General features: G+C 47.6%; 2 protein-coding genes across 5 annotated transcripts; one reads left to right on the top strand and one right to left on the bottom strand.

The window, feature by feature from the left end:
• Nucleotides 1-82: 82 nt before the first annotated feature.
• Nucleotides 83-2,322, top strand: LOC122378417 (2-iminobutanoate/2-iminopropanoate deaminase-like). Its single transcript, XM_043359442.1, has 5 exons — nucleotides 83-265; nucleotides 797-954; nucleotides 1,309-1,377; nucleotides 1,821-1,876; nucleotides 2,056-2,322. The coding sequence occupies exons 1-5, from the start codon at nucleotides 213-215 to the stop codon at nucleotides 2,107-2,109; spliced, it is 390 nt and encodes a 129-aa protein (XP_043215377.1). The 5' UTR covers nucleotides 83-212; the 3' UTR covers nucleotides 2,110-2,322.
• A 2,176-nt stretch (nucleotides 2,323-4,498) lies between these two features.
• Nucleotides 4,499-18,429, bottom strand: LOC122378416 (adhesive plaque matrix protein-like). Of its 4 annotated transcripts, XM_043359440.1 has the most exons (3): nucleotides 18,292-18,429; nucleotides 7,066-8,214; nucleotides 4,499-6,612 (listed from the first exon to the last, which is right to left on the bottom strand). In XM_043359440.1, exons 1-3 carry the CDS (start codon nucleotides 18,301-18,303, stop codon nucleotides 5,035-5,037), a joined length of 2,739 nt encoding a protein of 912 aa, XP_043215375.1. In that variant the 5' UTR covers nucleotides 18,304-18,429; the 3' UTR covers nucleotides 4,499-5,034. The 4 variants fall into 4 exon arrangements, with proteins under 4 accessions (XP_043215375.1, XP_043215372.1, XP_043215373.1 ...); XM_043359437.1 differs by having other exon boundaries at nucleotides 4,499-8,214; XM_043359438.1 differs by lacking the exon at nucleotides 18,292-18,429 and adding an exon at nucleotides 12,974-13,033 and having other exon boundaries at nucleotides 4,499-8,214.
• Between the last annotated feature and the right edge of the window lie 3,560 nt (nucleotides 18,430-21,989).

The raw sequence follows: 21,989 nt of genomic DNA, 5'->3' as shown, positions 1-21,989 counted from the left end.
GAGCAGAGTGGGTCTAGTTGTCGGCAGATGGTATGGCGTCTCAGTCTGTGTTTATAATAAACACTGACGGACCAGGCCCAGGGACCAGTGCCGGATCGGACTCAGGCCTGCCCCACCATCACCGTCTAGTTACAGTACGGTGCCTCTCTCTGCTCTGTACCGCACGTCCAACGTCACTTCGCCGCCATCAGCTTCACGTCAGGATCCCAGCCATGAAGAAAATCATCAGCACGCACAAGGGAGCGGCGCCGCAGTTTCCTTACAGGTAAGAGGGGATAGTTCAATATCGGGACTAGTCATCGTATGAACGGAAGTGAAAAGTAGGTAAGCGAAAGGAAAAGGCTCAAGGCATTACGCAACGATTGACAGTTTGTAGCAGCTGCGTGATGAAGGTATTCACATCCATGGAATGGTTAATGAGAGCCGATGGAGTAGCTGGGAAGTCATATGTAAGACGTAACACATTCATCAAATCATAACATCTGTCGCGCGTAAGTCATGTTCTGTCCTGTTCTGTCCTGTTTTGGTTGAAAGTGCGTAGGGTATGACTTCTCAGGTCACACACTGGTCACTCTTTTCGGCACACCAAATCAGCAGCCTTTCCGAAAATGTCGTTTCATTCAGCGAGCTGCATACCCTGTTGTCATAATCCATGCCGTCTCCTGTATTGGCCTCTCCTTTGGTTCTGTGGCATCTCCTGACTTGACCATGACCTCTATGACCAAATAAGTAGTGATGAGTTCCCATAGGACCATCTCACCTGACCTCTGACCTGACCTCTGACCTCTGCACGCAGTCAGGCGGTGCTGGCGGACAACACGCTCTACATCTCTGGCCAGATTGGTCTGGACGCGGCCACCATTCAGCTGCGGGATGGGGTAGAGGCTCAGACCCGACAGGCCATGGAGAATGTCGGTCACATTCTGGAGGCGGCCGGCATGGCCTTTACAGACGGTGAGCGACGCTGTCGGCTACTTGTATTTTAGCCGTGATCGTCACTGTGGCTTTATATTGACCGGGGAGAGATGAGCTGTTATGGCAGTCGTACCATTCGATTGTTTGCTTGATACACATTTTTCCCAATCCCATGGTCTTATCATCACCAATGAAGCCGAGCAATGTCTTGCATGCTGTTCCGCGAGGCAGCTGAGCATTGCGGCACAGTATCCTAAAGATGAACGAATCGTAAAAGGCAAAAGCGTTTATATAGTATCAGGCCCGGCCGAATGCATCAGGGAACACCGAGCAAAGTTCAAACGGTGTGTATAAATCCGTGTTCAAATGACGTTTCGCCTTTTGCACTTCCAGTTGTCAAGCTGACCGTGCTCTTGGCCGATATGAACGACTTTGCAAAGGTGAACGACGTCTATAAAACCTGTAAGTATCGGGTCACCAGGCAGAAACGTGCATAGTGTTTAAAAAGGTCCAGAACAGGCGAGGGTCAAAATGAAATACGAGTCCACTTAGAGCTTGGACATATAACACCTAACCACATGTCGTTTTGCGTCTGTTTTGCAACAGGTAGGTATTGCATAACGATAGCCGAACATGACATCCATGACATCCATGACATACGGTTTCCGTCCTGCTCCTGCATGACGCGACATACGGGTATTTTGCAAAGACGTGCAATCATTCATCAGGAGCCTGCGTATGGAAACGGTGAGAGTCAATCCCGCCTGCCGTCAGGTGACGTCATAAGCGGTATTAGCTGAGTCGTAATATCGAAGTGTCAGTATGACTCGCCACTTCACGCACCAGTTGCACGCACTGGTGCTCACCGCTCTCATCCATTCAGCTTACACGGCCTGCTGTTTCAGTTTTCACCGGAGACTTCCCAGCGAGAGTGGCCTACCAGGCCGCCGCTCTTCCGATGGTAAGGGATTAGGGAGGAGACATTTTGTGGGCAACGTGAGGAAAACAGTGATTTGTAGGCCGTCTACGAATAACGAAGCTATCATTACACACTAGCCGTCATTCTATTCTTCCCTAGCAGCCATTCTATGCAAACTTTTTCAGCTGTGCAGGTTGTCTGATAAATGTTCACTTTTACAGGGTGCAAGTGTGGAAATTGAAGGAATCGCCGTCAAGTCAAACTCCAGCCTGTAGATTATCGAAAGTAAAAGCAGCATTAGAGTCGACAAATGCAGGTTCCGTTTGCATCTCTGCGAAGGAATCTTCTACATTTAGCAACCCACTGTGCGATGTTCTACGCTTATCGCGAACTAACGCGTTTTCATTCTGATAACGCCCCCAGCACTAGGTATTGGCGCTGAATTAAACGGTTCTTCAGATAATAGAATCTACAGAAACAAAGCGATCGCTTATTCGTTTATCATTGGCAGTGCATCGACTACGACAATGTAAGACCGATTTGAGACTTTAACCCTCGCATGTGTGCGGCGTTTGCCAGCTTCTAATGTGTAGGGGGGGGGGGTCGGTTGGACCCCCCCCCCTTGCCGTTTGGCCCCTGATCGAGCTAGAGCTTCGCGGAAAAAACAAGCGTGTTGCCCGTGACGAGAGGAAGCCGATGATACCCAATTTTAAGGTCCTAGGTCATTGGTTGACCTTCCAGGTCAGGTCAATGACCCAAAGTCGGGAAAATCGGGACCTGTTAGAAAGTCGTAAAGTGTGGCTGCTAAGGGGTTTTTCGGGGTGCTGATCACAAATATCGTGTTAGTTTTGATCACAGATGATGTCTTGAAGCATTTAGACCAGGTCGGGTCAGGTCAGGTCAGGTCAACCAGTAGGCGTCGTGACGGGTATTCGTAGTACGTGTCAACCGCCTCTGACAGCTTCGTAGCATGTTACGAAGTCACCAAAACTACTTCGTAAATGTTCAAATGGTTGCTAAATTCGAATTCAGCTCCAAAAACTAGCCTAGAAACATGTAAAACTCGAAAAAGTGACCCGAGGTCACCCGAGGTCACCAAAGGTCAATGACCTGACCTGACCTTCAGGTGACCTTGACACACACGGGAGTAACATCAAATCACATGTTTGAACGTTTGAAACCACGAAAAGCTTGCAAACACGCGGCTAGTGCGAGCCGACATACGCGAAATCGCGATTCCGGCCAAACATGGTCTCGGAAAAGAGGTCACAGGTCAAAGGTCATTTGGGTCAGGGTCATGAAATTTTCAGGGTAGGTGTAAAATTGATCAATGCGAGGGTACTGAAAGTTTCGTCGCGATCGGCCGCTTTTTACGCGAGTTATTCGCGAAAAACCATGGGGGGGGGGGTCCATCCGACCCCCCCCCCCTACACATGCGAGGGTTAACCCTCGCCGGCCGAGGGGGGGGGCGGGTGCCGCCCCCCCCATAGGGTTTTTTCGCGATAGCTCCGAACACGCTGGCGATAGAGAGCTGAAACTTGGCATACCTGACCTTTGATCCAAGCCGCATCTTTTGACACCAACCGCATTTTTGGGTCACGTCAGGTCACTGACCTATGACGTCATAAGTGAACCTCTGCACGGTCTTCAGATGTCGCAACTTCGCAACGCCCTCACTGCCAGAGGAAATGTCACAGGGAAATGAAACTTGCAGGATCTAGTATCCATTATGAGTCCCACAACTTGTATATCTCGGATTTTTCCTAAAGGTCATATGAGGTCAGGTCATTTTCGTGACCTCACCATTATAAGTCAATGGGGAAAAATGAAAAGTGCTATTCTGGCGCCGGGAACGATCTCCAACTATCTCAAGCACACAGAATCGTGATTTGATGCACTCCTTGCAAGGTTAGGAGCGTCACTTTTGCAATGTTGACCTTGCGTGACGTCATTTATGACGTCATCAAGGTCAAATTAGTTTTTCGTCAATAACTCTTGATCAAATTGAGCTAGCGAGTCGGGAAAGGCACCAATGGACTCAGGAAGGCCTGCAGAATCGAATGATATGCGACATGACCTCTTTCGACCAACTTCGTGACCTGGGGGTGCTGACCTGACCTTGACCTGAGGTCAACACCCCAAGTTGACCTGACCCGGACAAAAAGTATATCATTCGACGCGCCTGAGCGAGGCGAACACGATGCTGCCAAAATCGGCGCTCTGCGGCCGTTTTTTGCGAAGTTATTCACCAAAAACTGAACCGTACCTTGGGGCACTTGACCTGACCTCAGAGGTCACCGGTTGACCTAGGACCTTAAAATCGGGTACCAATCTCTGTGTCTCGTAACGGCGCACACGCTCGTTTTTTCCGCGACGCGCTAGCTCCACCAGGGGCGAAACGGCGAGGGGGGGGGGTCGTACCCGCCCCCCCCCCCTCGGCCGGCGCGTATGTAGAAAACCAATAGGTCCGGCGAGGGTTAAGGAGGCTTGCACGATTAAATGTGATTCGTCACACAAAAACGATGTGAACTACAAATATACGATAATATGATCTGTTCCATGTAATGCTTACATACACCCTCTGTGGAGGCGTTCATGCGATTCGAGCTTTCATTTATCTTTTCACTTTTTCTTTCTCCTCCACAGCTGGCGAAAAAGCGAACAAACATGACGCTATAATGTTTATTGCATATTCACACGACGTCTTTTGCATTGATACGATATGTAAAATACCGCAACATCATTCACGACATTTAACAGCAGATATTAACGTGCATGCGTCAGCTCTGTCTCCAGAAAAACTCTTATAAAAACAAGCACTCACAATATCATGTAACATGTAACTCGCACACTTCGTGATTCTGAGCAATTATCGTACCGTGTTTCAGCAGCCCAGAGGTTAGCTCTCATGGGAATACCACCGATATTTCCCATAAAACATCCGATCAATTAACATCCAACGAGATAATCACTGATATTATCCCATAACGTGTTACCAGGTAAACCTATGTGATAATCATTGATATTATCAAATAACATCCCATCAGATAACGACCCATGCAATAAACACCGGTCCGAAATGATCCACTGAGAAGCTCGAGAAGCTCTGTCGGCATCCCCGTGCGTCACTCGCCGTCCCGGCGTTTGTGAGGCTCACACACTCACACTTCCCGATCATAAGTGCCCGTTGCAGCTCAGAATCACGCCCTGGCCAGCCACGCGTCATCAGTGAGCACATTAGCAGCGGAGATCACTGTGTGAGACAGGGCGGACGGCGGGATTTCCTCAGACAGAGGCGACAGGTAGCTGTCATCGGGAGTTGCAGGACTGCTCGGAGACGAGTAACTGTCACCGGAAGGTGCCGAGCTGCTCGGTGGCTGGTAGCTGTTTTGAGGAGCTGCCGAGCTGCTGGGTGACGAGTAGCTGTTTTGAGGAGCTGCAGAACTGCTGGGCGGCTGGTAACTGTTCTGGGGAGCTGCAGAACTGCTGGGGGCCTGGTAACTGTTCTGGGGAGCTGCTGAACTGCTGGGCGGCTGGTAGCTGTCTTGAGGAGCTGCTGAGCTGCTGGGTGACGAGTAGCTGTTTTGAGGTGGCTGGTAGGTGGGCGCCCTCGCGGTGGGCGGCTGGTAACTGCTCACTGCCGGCGAGTGGCTGGGTGCTTGGTAACTATTCTGGGGTGCTGGTTTACTGGGTGCTTGGTAACTATTCTGGGGTGCTGGTTTACCGGGTGCTTGGTAACTATTCTGGGGTGCAGGTTTACTGGGTGCCTGGTAACTGTTCTGGGGTGCCTGGTTGGTCGGTGGCTGGTAGGTGTTCTGGGGTGGTTGGTAGCTATTTTGTGGCGCGGCGCTGCTGGGTGGTTGATAGCTGTTCTGGGGAGCCTGATAAGTTGGTGCCTGTGTCGCCGGCGGTTGGTAGGTATTTTGCGGCGCCGAGTTAGTCGGCGGCTGGTAACTGTTCTGGGGCGCTGAGTTAGTCGGCGGCTGGTAACTGTTCTGGGGCGCTGAGTTAGTCGGTGGCTGGTAACTGTTCTGTGGGGCCTGGGAAGCTGGCGGCTGGTAGGTGTTTTGAGGTGCGGGCTTACTCGGTGCCTGGTAACTGTTCTGTGGGGCAGAGTTGGTAGGAGGTTGATAACTGTTCTGGGGTGCCTGGCTACTCGGTGGTTGATAAGTGTTTTGGGGTGCTGAATTAGTCGGTGGCTGGTAACTGTTCTGGGGAGCAGGGTTGGTAGGCGGTTGGTAGGTATTTTGAGGCGCCTGGCTACTAGGCGGCTGGTAGCTATTCTGGGGAGCCTGATAAGTTGGTGCCTGTGTCGCCGGTGGTTGGTAGGTATTCTGGGGAGCCGGGTTGGCGGGTGGTTGGTAGCTATTCTGAGGAGCCTGGTATGTAGGTGCTTGTGTCGCCGGCGGCTGGTAACTATTCTGGGGTGCTGGCTTACTGGGTGCTTGGTAACTATTCTGGGGTGCTGGCTTACTGGGTGCCTGGTAACTATTCTGGGGTGCTGGCTGGCTGGGTGCCTGATAACTATTCTGGGGTGCTGGCTTACTGGGTGCTTGATAGCTATTCTGTGGAGCCGGGTTAGTGGGCGGTTGGTAAGAGTTCTGAGGGGCCTGATAAGTGGGTGCCTGTGTTTTGGGCGGCTGGTAGCTGTTTTGAGGTGCTGGTTTACTGGGTGTTTGGTAGCTGTTTTGGGGTGCTGGCTTACTGGGTGCTTGGTAGCTATTCTGAGGTGCCTGATATTTGGGTGCCTGAGTAGCCGGCGGCTGGTAGCTCGGCGCCTGAGTCGCCGGCGGCTGGTAGCTCGGTGCCTGAGTCGCCGGCGACTGGTAGCTGTTTTGAGGAGCCTGGTACGTGGGCGCCTGTGTTGTGGGCGGCTGGTAGCTATTCTGGGCTGTTGGCTTACTGGGTGCTTGGTAGCTATTCTGTGGTGCGGGGTTGGCGGGCGGCTGGTAGCTATTCTGTGGGGCCTGATAAGTGGGTGCTTGAGTCGTCGGCGGCTGGTAGCTGTTTTGTGGAGCCTGGTATGTAGGCGCTTGTGTGGCTGGCGGCTGGTAGCTATTCTGAGGTGCTGGGTTACTGGGTGGCTGGTAAGAGTTCTGCGGAGCCTGGTACGTGGGTGCCTGCGTAGTCGGCGGTTGGTAACTCGGTGCTTGAGTCGCCGGCGGCTGGTAGGAGTTCTGTGGAGCCTGGTAGGTCGGTGCCTGAGTCGCCGGCGGCTGGTAGCTCGGCGCCTGAGTCGCCGGCGGCTGGTACCCTCCCTTTGCCGGGCTCTCCGTCGCCGGTTTGCTCACCGGGGCCTGGTATCCCGGTGAGAAGGTGGGCGGCAGCTGGGCCTCCTTCAGCGGCGGCTGGTAGCTCGGCTCCGGCGTCGGGGCGCTGTAGCTGCCGCCGGAGGACGCGCCGCCGGAGGACCCTCCACTGGAGGATGGACGCGCCGGCGCAGAGTCAAAGTTGATCTTGAACGACTCGAAATTCGGGAAGCTGGGGAAGCTGAAATCGTCGAAGCTGATATCTCCGAAGCCTCCCTTGAGATTGTTGGAGATCGGTCCATAGCTATCGCTGCTCGATTTTTTATTCGACTCAGGTTCTTTGTAGCTAGTCTCAGGCTTCTTACTGGGTTCGGGTCTCTTGTAGCTTGTCTCTGGTTTCTTGTAGCTCGTCGAAGGCCTTTTGTAGCTTGTTTCTGGTTCTTTATAGCTGGTCTCAGGTTCTTTGTAGCTGGTTTTAGGCGCCTCGTAGCTATTACTAGGTTCTTTGTAGCTGGTTTTAGGTGGCTCGTAGCTATTACTAGGTTCTTTGTAGCTAGTCTCTGGCTCTTTGTAGCTAGTCTCTGGCTCTTTGTAGCTAGTTTCGGGCTCTTTGTAGCTAGTTTCTGGCTCTTTGTAGCTAGTCTCCGGCTCTTTGTAGCTTGATGTGGGTTCAACGTAGCTTGTGAAGCTCTTGGGAGGTCCATACTCGGACTCGGGCTCTTTATAGCTCGTCTCCGGCTCCTTATAACTCGTCTCAGGCTTTTTCTCTGGCTCTTTATAGCTCGTCTCAGGTTCTTTATAGCTCGTTTCCGGTTCTTTGTAGCTCGTCTCAGGAGGACCGTAGCTGGTTTCCGGCGGACCGTAGCTCGTTTCCGGCGGACCGTAGCTGGTTTCGGGCGCCTCTTTGGTGGGTGACGGCGGCAGGTAGCTGACCTCTGGCTCGTTGCCGGGCTGAGTGTAGACCAGAGGCCGGCCGTGCGGCCGCGAGTGAGGCCTCTGGCGGTGTCGGTGCGGCCGGCGCACCTTCTGGGGACGTTTCCGGCCGCGGCCGCGCTTACCGCGGCCCCGCATCGGCTCCGCCAGCGTAGCGTCTACCAGGAGCATGACCGCCAGCAGCAGGCAGAGCAGCACCTGAGGGAGAGGGGAGGGGTTAGACAGAGCAGATCCTGAGGGAGCGGGGAAGGAGGTCAAATAGAGCATAACTTGAGGAGAGAGGGCGGAGGTCAGAAAGAGCAGCACTTGGAGAGGGAGGAGGAGTCAGACGGTGCAGAACTAAAAGCCAGTGTACGACCATTCTTAACGTCGTTTTTAAAAGGTGGTAAATCCGAACCAATAATAATCTATGTTTTTCATGTCCAATAGATTTCAAACAGACCCTTGTTTTTCACCTTTTCCCTCACGCCCTACTGTAGTTATTCGTCAGTCCACAAATGGTACGGTGTGGTGAGACCGTGTGGTGAGGCCGTGTGTTTAGGCCGCGGTGTGTGACGATTGTTGTTCCGTCACGGAGTCATGCGCGTCACTTACGGTGTCACTGTGGCGTCAGTGCGTAGTTTGGTGTGACCGGAGGGAGGGGATCGAGTCACAGAACACAGAGGACTGATGAAACAGGGGCAATGTTCTATAGGTCACCGGTACGGAAAATCGTCTCATGGCTCATTTATTCTAAGGAGTTAATGACCAGTAAACAAATGTTCAGACTGCGACATGACTGACTGACAAAAGACGTTGTAATTCAGCCTCCCACGGCAATTCTCAAATGCAAGAGCGTCCTTCGTCAACTTTCCACACGTCACAACCGCAGTGATATCCAAAGACCCGGGCCTGGCTCAACACGCACCGAGGCGTGTTATGATGGGAGCGACATCACGCTTCCCTGCAGTGTGCGTGATGGTAACGGCGCTCCGCCGGGCCACCCGCTCTCATCCTTGGCCATTAAATAGCGGCTGTGCGGGAATCGGTGGCGAGCGCCTCACTCGGTCACGAGTCACACAGGCTATAGGACGGAGAGAGCTGAACCAGACACCGGTCTAAATGGCACCACCATGGAAATGAAGGCTTGAAAATGAGCCCCTTTCTCATGAGAGGTTCTTCCTCATTCGCTCTCGACCGGGAGCAGGTCGAAGGGAGGGCAAATGAATACCAAAGCTTCGGACATAGCATCGAAAGCTTAGACTAAACACCCGTTAGTCGTCAGCAAGCAGGACGATAGTCCTAAAACCCATGTTTGGAAGCTAGCATTTTCGGCAATAGCCAACGATTGCAGGTGTTCATGCCCTATGCGGCCTAGTATATAACACCAGAAATTTAAAATTGTACTGCTCTGGTGGCTATAGTGCGGTCTGAGGCCCACCACAATATGCTGGGGCGGTGCGAATAACGATGGAGCTGCGGGCGTAGTGAGCTACTCACGTCGCCCATTACCGTTCTTAGATGTAGTGGTGCAGTCCATACGTGAGAAAAACTCGCCGGGCTACGGCTCTGTTACACAAACGTGACAAAAACGTATTTACTAGCGCCGCAGTGTTGTGTTGGCCGGATCGGGCTGTGGGTGAAAAGATAAAGTACCCATTGAAAAAGTCATAACATAGGTGAATAGTAGAGCCAGCAATTGATAAACGTCGCAAGCGAAAAAAAAAACATAACTTTATAATGTAACGGAGATAAAACTGGATAAAGACCGGGAAACAATCAACATCTGTCTGTTCCTTACCACATTCACGATCAGAAGAAAGCATGTGAACAGATATAACCCCGGAATACCTCTGTACCAAGACTGATTCGAATTCCTCGGAAGAATAGAAGCCGTTCCGGGCATCGAAGATCGAGCCACAAAATGTCGAGTCATGCTTCCCACACAGAAGGAAAAGCTGAGCCACCGAGTACCAGAAGCCACAGAGCTCTAAATGTGGGAAGGACGGACGAGAGCGATTTCTCCCGGTTTCAATCCGTCCGTGGGACTGCAGATTCTCGTATTTTAATGCACCTCACGCGAATTACAGCATTTACTGAAACGCAAGGTGAGTCGGACTGTCTGACGACTCGCATGTTGACATACATGCATCATGGATGGCTTTAGGTTCTGACAGGTTAGTGGATTGCTCCCGCTAGACAGCCACTAACTTTTACTGTTAAAGAGACGGGACTCCGTCAGGTAGCTAAACGCTGCTGACAGCGACAGTGAGTCCAATCGACCGGCACCGATTCAGTTCACTCGTCTGCAGGTCGAGCGGAACACTGAACGGTGCCTCAGTCGTCCTTTGAGACATCGAACAGTGTCTCAGCTTCATATGAGACACCGAATGGTGTCTCAGTATCCACTGAGACACAATCGCTTAACATATGGTTACATCCATGACTACATTAGTAATTGGGTGTCAGCCCGTCAATGATGTGCTAAAAATTAACTAAACTAAAGTAAACAAAACTAAGCGGTATCTCAGACTCATCTGAGCTGAGACATCATCATCGGGCGGTATCAAGCGTAAACGAACTATCAGCTATCCCGACAGCTGCTATCCTGTCTTCATCAGACTCCAAGCACAGGTACACCACGATCGTTTCTCACCCACCAAGCGATAGCTTATCACATGACAGGTACTGAATGGCAGGGTGGGACAAATGACAGAGTGGAAGATGACGGCGGGAATGACAGTGCGTTTTGGTCATGACGGCATGACGGCGCGTTTCGAGGGTACTCGCATGACGATACAGGAATGACGGTGATGACAGTGGTTAGATGGTGGCAATGAAAGATAGTAGTGGCTATGTTGATGATGTAATAAAGCTAATGGCATTCATTTATTTTCAGTGTTGAGTGGGTGGCATAGGTAGATATCAGATGTAGCTCAATATGGTTATTGGCCAATCAAGGCAATTTACATAACATAACATAACATATATTACAATGTAACAACAGGCTACAGGAGCCCAACAAGGTTACAAGGATGAAATACACAGTGATGTACACATTCATGCACACTGAACAAGATTTACATGACAATGAATGCAATGAGTGTATCCTAACAACGAAACCTATCAGAGTTGTCTACGTCTTCAATGGTGTCAAAGACCGCACCACGCTCCGTAAAATACAAATCCACGTTATGTTTGAATTTGTTAAGGGAGGAACTATCAATAACCCAAGGAGGTAAGCTATTCCACATATCAATGACGCGGTTAGTAAAAAAGGATTGCCTTAAACGCGTTTTTGAAAATTTCTTTACCAATTTACATCCATGTCCTCTTGTAGAGTTCGAACTTATCGTGAATAAGCTCTTAAAATCTAGCTTATCAATACCTCTATAAATTTTGAACAATTCAATCAAATCACCCCTCACTCTCCGGTAATGGAGTGAAAACATATTTAAAGGGACCCTCCCACCTTAACATTAGTTTTGAGTTGAGATAGCCAAGTTTGCGGCCAGGCTCAGAAACCACCATTTATCCTGGTCGCAACCCCCGCAGCTTTATGATGTTCAAGAAATTTCTTCCCTTTACTTGCAGGGTGGGACCAGCGTGGTCCCTATCTCTTAACCATTACGGGAATCTGATGACGTCATCAAGCATTCGAACGTCCGTTAAATGTTTGACTAAAACGTTTTGTAGCACGTGGTGGTATACGCTGCTTTGCGCGCAACAAATGCCGCACTCTCAAATAAAGTCGCTAGGAACAGCGGGAATCCCAAAAAGTAAACAAAAGTAAAAGTCTAATATCTTGAAAACCGGTGAATATTTTTCGATGAAATTTGGTAGATATTCGTTTTTGCTCTTTCTGAACCGAGCGACATCACTTTCATGCCAATTCATTAACTTTTTTGAAGGTGGGAGGGTCCCTTTAACGAGACAAGCCTTTCTCTGTAAGTCATCCCGCGAAAACCATGCACCATCCTAGTGGCCTTCCTCTGCACACGCTCTAGAGACTTGGCGTCTTTTTTAAAGGGACCCTCCCACCTTCAAAGAAGTTAATGAATTGGCATGAAAGTGATGTCGCTCGGTTTAGAAAGAGCAAAAACGAATATCTACCAAATTTCATCGAAAAATATTCACCGGTTTTCAAGATATTAGACTTTTACTTTTGTTTACTTTTTGGGATCTCCGCTGTTCCTAGCGACTTTATTTGAAAGTGCGGCATTTGTTGCGCGCAAAGCAGCATATTCCATCGCGTCCTACAAAACGTTTTAGTCAAACATTTAACGGACGTTCGAAAGCCTGATGACGTCATCAGATTCCCGTAATGGTTAAGAGATAGGGACCACGCTGGTCCCACCCTGCAAGTAAAGGGAAGAAATTTCTTGAACACCATAAAGCTGCGGGGGTTGCGACCAGGATAAATGGTGGTTTCTGAGCCTGGCCGCAAACTTGGCTATCTCAACTCAAAACTAATGTTAAGGTGGGAGGGTCCCTTTAAAGGGCGAGTACCATGCCTGTGCACAATACTCTAAATGTGGACGAACAAGGGAACAATAAAGTTTTTTCATAACGTCTTTACTTTTATAATTAACGTTTCTATATATTACTCCCAACATTTTCAGAGACTTTTTACGGGCTTCTTGACATTGATGACTGAATTTTAGATCATTTGTGATTAAAACACCTAAATCTCTTTCTTCAAAAACATTTTGCAGTTGACTGCCGTTTAAATAATATCGATCATTTTCATTTACCCCAACGCTAAGAACTTTGCATTTCTCTACGTTAAATTCCATCTGCCATTTTCTGCTCCAATTGAAAAGAATGTTTAAATCTGATTGTAATGTTTTCATGTCCTCGTCTGATGTAATTGCTTTTGCCAGCTTAATGTCATCAGCAAATTTCCAAAGCCTACTGCTTAAATTATTATCCAGAGAGTTTACAAAAATAATAAAGAGCAATGGGGCCAGAACCGTACCTTGTGGATAGCCTTGCTTGTGGTACACCACTCTTAACCTCCGCCCCTAGCCTTGCCTCCGCCCACTCAGACTGTAGTCCATTCAAAACAACTCGCTGCTTACGTCCTACCAGCCAGGTCTCTATCCATCTAAGGAGGAAACCGTCTAAGCCATGACACTGTAATGAAACTAATAATCTTTGATGTGGAACCTTGTCGAAAGCTTTACAAAAATCTAAATACACTACTGCTACCTTCTGTCCCCTGTCTAATAGCTCTGTTACATATTCGAGAAAGTCTAGCAAATTTATCAGACACGATCGTCCAGCTCTGAATCCATGTTGAGAAGGCAATAAAAGTTCATTTTGCTCTAAGTGATTCAGTATATTACATTTTATTATTTTCTCGAGTATTTTACAAGCGATAGAAGTTAAGCTAACAGGCCTATAATTTTCAGCCTTAGTTTTACTACCCCCCTTAAAGATTGGTACCACGTACGCATGCTTCCAGTCTTCAGGTATAATACCTGTTTCAAATGAGTGTTTGAATATTATATAAAGAGGCACGGAAAGCTCTTTTGCAGCTTTCTTTAGTATTCTTGCTGAAATAGCATCGGGACCACAAGCCTTATTTGCTTTAAGGCTTTCGAGATGTTTCAAGATGTCGGTTTGAACTAAATCGATAGTTGTAAGTTTGCTGAACAGTCTGGCATCATTTCTACTTATTGGCATATTTGCTAGACACTCATCAGTAAAAACACTTGAAAACTGCTCATTAAATGTCCTAGCTTTGAGCTTATCTTCATGATAAACTTGCCCATCTTTTTCTATTAACCCGATTCTTGGATCATGCCTGTTAAATTTATAAAAACCGAAAAACCGCTTGAGATCACCTCCACATTCATTTGCCAATCTAATCTCAGCTGCTCGTTTGGCCTCTCGAATTATCTTTTTGAGTCTCGATCTGGCTTTGATATAATGCGATTTATTGTCAGCCGATGGGGCTGTTTTGAACAGACGAAATGCTGTTTTCTTTTCACTAAAACTCTTTTGCACATTACTGTTAAACCAAATTGGTTTTAATGGTTTTCCTGACAGCTTTCTTTTCATAGGAATAAAAAGATATTGGGCCTCTGCTATTGTTGTTTTGAAAATACTCCACATTTCGTGAACATTTTTCCCTTCAAGCATTCGTACCCATTTCATGCTTCTAAAAAATGCCCGAATAGCTTCATAATTTCCTTTTGCAAAATTTTGGGTAAGGTTTTGTCTGATGCTTGTTCTCTTTAATTTACATTTAATGTTGAACCTTATAATCACATGGTCACTGTTACCAATTGTTTCACCCAATGTGACATCTTCAATAAGACTTTCGTTGTTGGTTAAAATTAAGTCAAGTATTTCATCTTTTCTGGTGGGCTCCAGAACATGTTGAGTCAAAAATAGTTCATCAAAGTTTTCCCTGAATAGCCTCGTTTCCCCAGTAATAGATGTTAGACCCCCCACAAGTCTGGGCAAATTGAAATCCCCTAAAAGAATTGTTTCACTGACAATGCCCTTTTCTATCTCGTCAAGCATGGCAAGATTAGTTTGTTGTGTTTGATTGGGAGGTCTGTAGAAAGCACCTATTCTTATTTTATCGTTTTTGCCTAAGTTAGGAAAGATATCGATCCAAAGAGATTCGACGTCGTTGGACGTGCCAATATCGCTCCTTTCAAAAGGTCTTAGATTTTTCTTTACGTAGACCAAAATACCTCCACCTACTTTGATTTTCCTTTGGTAGACAAACATGTCATAACCAGTAATATCATAATCTTGTGTACGGTCCCCTAACAACTTTTCATTGATCCATGCCTCCGTTATAACAACCACATCAAGATCCTCGGTTAGTATGTAAAGTTGTAGCTCTCCGAATTTATTTCTTATACTCCTAGCATTGGTATAGAAACACTTGAGGACGTCCCTAGAGATATTTCTATTTGAGACTTCCTGACCTGTAAATGTCACTAGTTTCCCTGCTGTAGTTCTTTCTCATAAAGTTCACTCAGGAGTAACACCCCATTCCTACTTAAGTGATAGCCATCCATCGAATAGAGGTCCCTCCTATCCCAGAAGTTATCCCAGTAGTCTAAGAACTCTATATTGTTTTTCTTACAGAGTTTCCTTACCCTTTCGTTAATCGCAATGGCCCTCGATGACCATTCTGTACCAGCACCAATTTTGGGCAGAATGCTAGTAACTAGGCCTTTCCTCCCAGACTTAACCAATTTTGTGATCACCGTCCTGTAGGTATCAATGAGTTCCTCCGAGTGCGTGTTTCCAATATCATTGACACCACCGTGCAATATGACAACACTGTTAGGGCTACTTCCTCGAATTACGTCATCAAACCTATCAGATAAATCCCTAAGTTTCGCCCCTGGCAAGCACACTCGCAATCGCTTGTCCCGGTTTCGTTCACAGAACGCTCTATCCATGAACCTGATCCGAGAGTCTCCATAAACTAGCACCTCCCGTTCCCCTGGCTTACGAGCATCGGAATTTTCACTAAAAACATTAGACACCGTTTTGCAGACTGTGTGACGACCAACAGCTGCCTGACCATTCCCCTGCAGACCATGTGTTGAATTTAAACCATTATCAGTCGAACTCTTTTCTACATCCCCCGATAGTTTAGCCTCGACGGGTCTCGTTCCTTTGTGACTTATTCCAGGCGACGAGTCACACAGCAGCGCATCTACTCCCTTTACATTTTGCCCGCTTTTAAACAGTTCCTTTGACAGTGTCTCTTGTCTCAATTTTATGTCTCTTACATCCTCCCGCACCTGATCGATACTGAACTGCATCAACCTAATCGCCTCCATCAAGTCCATTAATGTGACACCTAAAAAGGAAGGGCCTGGTAATGGCAGATTTCTGTCCATTGTTTCCATACTTGTACTCACACCGTTTTGACTAACGCAACCCCTGTCGTGTGTGACCTGAGAAGTGTGGAGGTTTCTCCTGTCACCCAGACGGTGTGACGGCGGTCCCTCTGGCTGTCCTGTAGCTGTCGGCTCCTCCAGCTGTCTTGAATCCAGCCCTGGGGCCGCGGAGGGTGGGATGGTCGCCTGCCCCTTTGGCTGTCCGGAGGCCAGACCTGGTGCCACGGAGGGTGGTGTAGTCGTTGACTTCTCTTGATGCCTTGAGGCCAGCCCTGTTGTTACGGAGGATGCTGACGACAGCTGCCCTCGACTTACATACACATGCTCTGACGTGGGTTCATAAGACCCACTTACCTACATGTATAGAGATTGTGGATGGCGACATTTGTATCGCCCTCTTATGAATCATGCATCAACCTTGCATCACGTAATAGGTGTAGGAATGATTTTCCATTTGGGTACGTATGTCATGCCCAAAAAGAGACACGTGCCGTCGTGCCGATTATTTCCGCAAATCATCGTTGTTCCCATCATAACAGTGCAATGGGAAGTTCGTAATTCACACGACTGCGACGGTAAATAAGCCCCCAGTTGAGCGCATGAGGCTTTATCGCGGTGTTACGGCTATAGGAAGGACGACGAAAAGCGAGTCTAAGAACGTGAGACCGTCCTTGTCCACACGGGACCGGGACGTCACACGGACGATCGTGATTTCTCGGAAATGGGCCCAGCATAGGCCAGCTGAGACGTAACTGGGTGGCTATTGCGCAAGTAACTTATTATTTAGGCATCATAAGTTGGGTCAATAGCGCAGCACGTACCCGATCAAGTACCTAACAGGCTGGTAAAAAGACGCCATGCATAAACACATTGGTGGCAAGTGCTGTGAAGCAATCCTAACAACTTTCAACTGTGGAGTATAGGAAATGCAAACGGTCTCACCAAAAAGCTGACAATTAGCGACGACAGGTATTTTCAAAGGACACTGGCAATACTTGGAATGCTTGCAGCGCCCCTGAGCCCCTGATACAAACCGGTCTCAATAGCTAGCGCACTTCATAAGAACTGGCACATATGACCTTAATATGACCTTAATCCATGAGGTCATCGGGTTGCTAACAAAAACATCAAGGTACTTACACCGGTTTCGTTCAGTAAATGAGAATCATAGTTCCGTAGCCGGTCCCGTAGCTCAGTCGGAAGAGCGTTGGACTCCGCGAGGTGAGGCCGGAAATGATGTCAGAGTGACGTCATGTTCTGCCGTTTTCGACCCAAAAAAGGGTTTCGCGGGAAGAGCTGTCAGGCCTATAGCTTTGCAGAAAAACGATAAACACTTAAAAGCTGTACAATTGACAGGGCTACAAAACTGCTATCTCAGATTTTTGAAATTTTTGGATTTTGACCCAAAAAAAATCCAAAAATAGATTTTTTGAGTATAATAGCCGAAAAATCCAAAAAGTTTTTTGAATTTCGCAAAAACCGGAACATATGTTATAGTACTTACCACCTTCTATCCACATACCAAATTTCAGATTGATACCTCTTTTTTTTGGCGAAGTTATAGCGAAAAAAACTGTTCAAAATTGATGACGTCAAATTTTCAAACTCAATTTTTAGCAATTCTAGACCCCGTAGCGCAAAACAAAGACCTTCATTAGACTGCCCGTGACGAGCTGCATCGAATCAATACCCATTTTATGCAAAACTATCAACTTTGAAATTTGACCTTTTTTGACCTGACCTTGACCTGACCTTCACCAGAAAGTGACCTAAGCCGTACCTGATAGTCTTATAACCAACACCATTGAGTTGGAAATGAAAAATTGGCCATAAAACATGCATCGCACAACCTTAGTACCTAAAGTTAGGTTCATGCGACCTGACCTGTGACCCTTGGTGACCTGACCTGTGACCTGACCTGGTATTGTCAGTGACCTCTCATAGCAACATATGTACTAGGCAACTGACGCCCTATCGCTGATTCTCGACAAAATGCGTTTTCTTCGGTGTTATAGCGCATTCCCTAGATGACCCGTGAACGGTGAAACATTTTATCTTTGACCTGACCTGTGACGTCATCGGTGACCCCGAGGTCAATGAAATTTGGTTTCCCTCAACAAATTTGACAGGCCTTTTGAACGCCGTTTGAATTTCGCTGATCCGTCCAGTAGTTTCGGAGATACGAGGGGGGCAAAAAATAGCCCCCCCCCCCCACCAGGTCGCGTTATAAACAGACCCCACCAGGGCGCGGGTTAAATGTCATGCTCATCACATCACAAACAAATGGGACAGCATGCATAAATGCTTGTAAGCAAAGTAATAAAATACCATAAACAAAGCAAACAGAGTACACAAAGTAAAACCATAACCCATTACCCCACAAACCAACCCTAGGCACTGACAGTCGCACACCTACCTTCCAGTTCATGGTGCTCCTCTAGTGCCCCGTCCTCCGTGCTCACTGTTCCGTGCTCCCACTATGTGCTCCGACAGTGTTCCGTCCCAGTCTGACCAGCACACAGCACACCACACCGTTCCACTGAACCGCACCGAGCCGGCGCCGAAACTTTTAACCGACACTGGTCGGAAACGCCCTCATGAGAGGCCATGGGCGATTCCGGAGTTTTGGATGATTTTTTATATAGATCGATTTGAAATTGATCAAATTATTATACTTAGGCCAAAAAAACTAATCCGGGTGACTAAAAATAGCTGTAATCAGCCCCCGAAGATGGGGTATTCCAGAACTCGGAAACTGACGCGGAGCAAGAGGTTTCTTGAGCCGGATATTCAGAGTCTTATTGCTGACAGACATTAAATTGAAATCCCACATATTATGCATCAAAATGTTCGTTATGAAGTTGCCGACTGGTCAGTGCAAAATTTTTGGTATACTTTTTCCCTAACTAAGATGTACTATAGCTTTTTTATGAAGGCTCTTCTACAGTGATTCTGGAATATAACTGCAAAGTTTAGGTAAGGAAACAACAGGTAGTCCCATCTAGTTCCACTCTGATTTTTTGTGAGATGAAGTAGGATTTAAATTTACACCAGGGCAACATAAAAGCTAACTGCGCATATTTGCGCAAAATTTGCAGGAGCCGCTCTTCCTACCCAACTACCGCCCGCCCCGCCCCAGTTTCGGCTCGGCCGCCGCGCCCGGCTTACGCTGACCTGTGTGGCCTGCACGCATCCATGCGTAGTTGACTGGTCATTAAAAACAGATGCGCTTGAGTTTATGAATTTTGTGAAAAGCGCGTTTTATGTATGCATTTATGTATGTATTGACATCAAAAGCCTTCCACATATTGCGTGGCGATTACGGCTTGCATTTAGAGAGCCTTGCTATTGACAACCATCACTCGGCTGAAGAAAGTGGAAATTGAAGCCTTCGTGAATATAAGACGCTGCAAATATAGGACACCTGTCACTGACGTCGGGTTACCTTGGGCCGTCTCTTTACATTAGATCACAATTCCGGTATTTAACCCTGGCCGGACCGATTGGTTTTCTACATTGACCGGAGAGGGTTGGTACAACTCCCTCGCCGTTTCGCCTCTAGTTGAGCTAGAGCCTCGCGGAAAAAAACAAGCTTGTGTGCCGTTATAAGACGCAAAAATTAGGTACTACCCGATTTTAAGGTCTTAGGTCAGCCAGTGACCTCTTAGGTCAGGTAAGTGCCACAAGGCACGGGCTCGGTTTTAGGTTAGGGGAAGTTGGGGCAATGCCGGAGTTGGGGCAAAGCCGAAATTCGAGATATTTCGAAAACCGTAAGACATGGATGCCACCTGTCAGTGATGCTCTGAAGCTTAAGTGACTACAATTATCGCATGTTTGTTACGAGTCGTCATTCGGAATACTTCGACTGTGAGGGCGCCAAGAGCGTTTTCAAGGTACGTTTCCCTTGTACTACATGCGCCTTTGAAGCTGCATTTCTTACTCATTATGCTACCGTTTGTCTGGCCAATTCGGTCAAGTAATCTTTAGCATGTCTTTGCATAAGTGTGCTGCCTATTTGAAATTTATACAGCACGTTGAAAAGTTATGGGCCTGCAAATGAAAGTATGGCAGGTTGGGGTAATGCCGAAAACGTGCGATTACGCACGTGTTAAAAGCACGCTACGTGGACTTTACTGCTGTAGAATAGCAACGCGTATTTTTAGTCACACAAATTACACTTTCAACCGACACAACGGCCTGTTACCTATAAGGAATGATTTACCTGGCATGTTTTTATTATATCACACAATTATAACTTCCAGTGTGCACCGCGTCCTCAAGCTCTTAAAACGCGTGTCAGCTTTGATCAATTCTGGATAAAGTTTGAGATAAAATGGCAAAACATCAATGTCGGCATTCCCCGTAGATCATTTCTCCCATTTTCGGCTTTCCCCGCAGTCCGGGGCAACGCCGAAAAAGTCACTTCTTTGATATTTTTAGTTTGTGCGCTTAACGGTATGCGAATTCATCAAATGCGCCTGGTATGTTTGAAAGGCAAAAGACTGGCCTCTCGAATGACGCCAACAAGAATAGCTTATGTTGTCTACCTTGCGTGCTACGGGCGTCAGAAAAAAAGTCTTCGGCGTTCCCCCAACTTCCCCTAATTACTTTGCCAAAAATGGTCGCACTGCCGCGATTTTGGCATAATCGTGTTTGTCTAGCTCAGGCGCGTTGAATGCTATACTTGGTGTTCGGGTGACAGTGTGGCCAAATTGGTTTAGCGTTAGGGGGAGGATGTATAAAAAAGTTGTATGAGGATGTCACTATTTTCAAAAAAAACTCGTCTTCAGTGTCATTTTAGGTGCAGTTTTTACAAGTTATGTGGAAAAACTATACCTGACGTCAAGCTCTGGTGGAAAGTAAAAAAAAAATCAAATATTGTCATCAAAGATGAAAAAACATTGCAAGCGTGACAGTACGAGTATGACGGTGTGAATCGTACATTGGAACATTTTTAGTCTTTATTCCTTCACTAGGTATGCTTTCACAACAAAAACGTTGTGATGATGTAATTTTAAAATTTCTGAGGATGTCATTATACTTTTCATTGGGGGCGACTTTCCCCGCAACATCACCAATTTGGCCACACTGTCGGGTGAAGTCAACTTAACCCTCGCCGGCACAGGCCATTTTGCGTCCTTCGACGGCACAAGGGGGGGGGGGGGTACGACTCCCCCCTCTCGCGTTTGGCCCCTGATTGAGCTAGAGCCTCGCGGAAAAAACGAGCGTGTTGCCCGTTACGAGAGGAAGCCGATGATACCCAATTTTAAGGTCCTAGGTCATCAGGTGACCTTCCAGGTCAGGTCAATGACCCGAAAACCGGGAAAATCGGAACCTGTTAGAAAGTCGTAAATTGTGGCTGCTATGTGGTTTTCCGGGGTGCTGATCACGAATATTGTATTAGTTTTGATCAGAGATGATGTCTTTAAGCATTTAGACCAGGTCGGGTCAGGTCAGGTCAGGTCAACCGGTAGGGGTTGTGACGGGTATTCGTAATACGTGTCAACCGCCTCTGACAGCTTCGTAACATGTTACGAAGGCGCCAAAACTACTTCGTAAATGTTCAAATGGTTGCTAAATTAAAATTCAGCTCCAAAAACTAGCCTAGAAACATGTAAAACTCGAAAAAGTGAACCGAGGTCACCCGAGGTCACCAAAGGTCAATGACCTGACCTGACCTTCAGGTGACCTTGACACCCATCCTAATGTATGGGAGCAACATCAAATCACATGTTTGAGCTTCTGAAACCACGAAAAGCTTGCAAACGCGCAGCTAATGCGAGCCGACATACGCCGAATCGCGATTTCGGCCAAACATGGTCACGGAAAAGAGGTCACAGGTCAAAGGTCATTGGGGTCAGGGTCATGAAATTTTCAGGGTAGGTGTAAAATTGATCAATGCGAGGGTACTGAAAGTTTCGTCGCGATCGACCGCTTTTTACGCGAGTTATTCGCGAAAAACCTTAGGGGGGGTTGCATCAACCCCCCCCCCCCTGTGCCGGCGAGGGTTAAGGTGTTAACCTCGGGTCAAGGTCAGGTCAGAGCCCCTCAGGTCACGAAAATGGTTGAAGGAAGTCATATCGCATATCATTCGATTCGGCAGGTCTTCCTGAG

This window comes from Amphibalanus amphitrite, unplaced genomic scaffold, assembly GCF_019059575.1.
Source record: "Amphibalanus amphitrite isolate SeventyFive unplaced genomic scaffold, NRLGWU_Aamphi_draft 000059F_arrow, whole genome shotgun sequence".
Classification (NCBI taxonomy): domain Eukaryota; kingdom Metazoa; phylum Arthropoda; class Thecostraca; order Balanomorpha; family Balanidae; genus Amphibalanus; species Amphibalanus amphitrite.
The sequence above is the reverse complement of the archived record's forward strand: the minus strand, read 5'-3'. Positions and strand labels throughout refer to the sequence as shown.

Bases quoted from the DNA above. Each gene is read 5' to 3' on its own strand.
- LOC122378417 (XM_043359442.1), top strand. From the start codon at position 213: ATGAAGAAAATCATCAGCACGCACAAGGGAGCGGCGCCGCAGTTTCCT. The intron at 266-796 runs GTAAGAGGGGAT...CTCTGCACGCAG, and splicing joins GCGCCGCAGTTTCCTTACAG to TCAGGCGGTGCTGGCGGACA. The intron at 1,877-2,055 runs GTAAGGGATTAG...TCACTTTTACAG, and splicing joins AGGCCGCCGCTCTTCCGATG to GGTGCAAGTGTGGAAATTGA.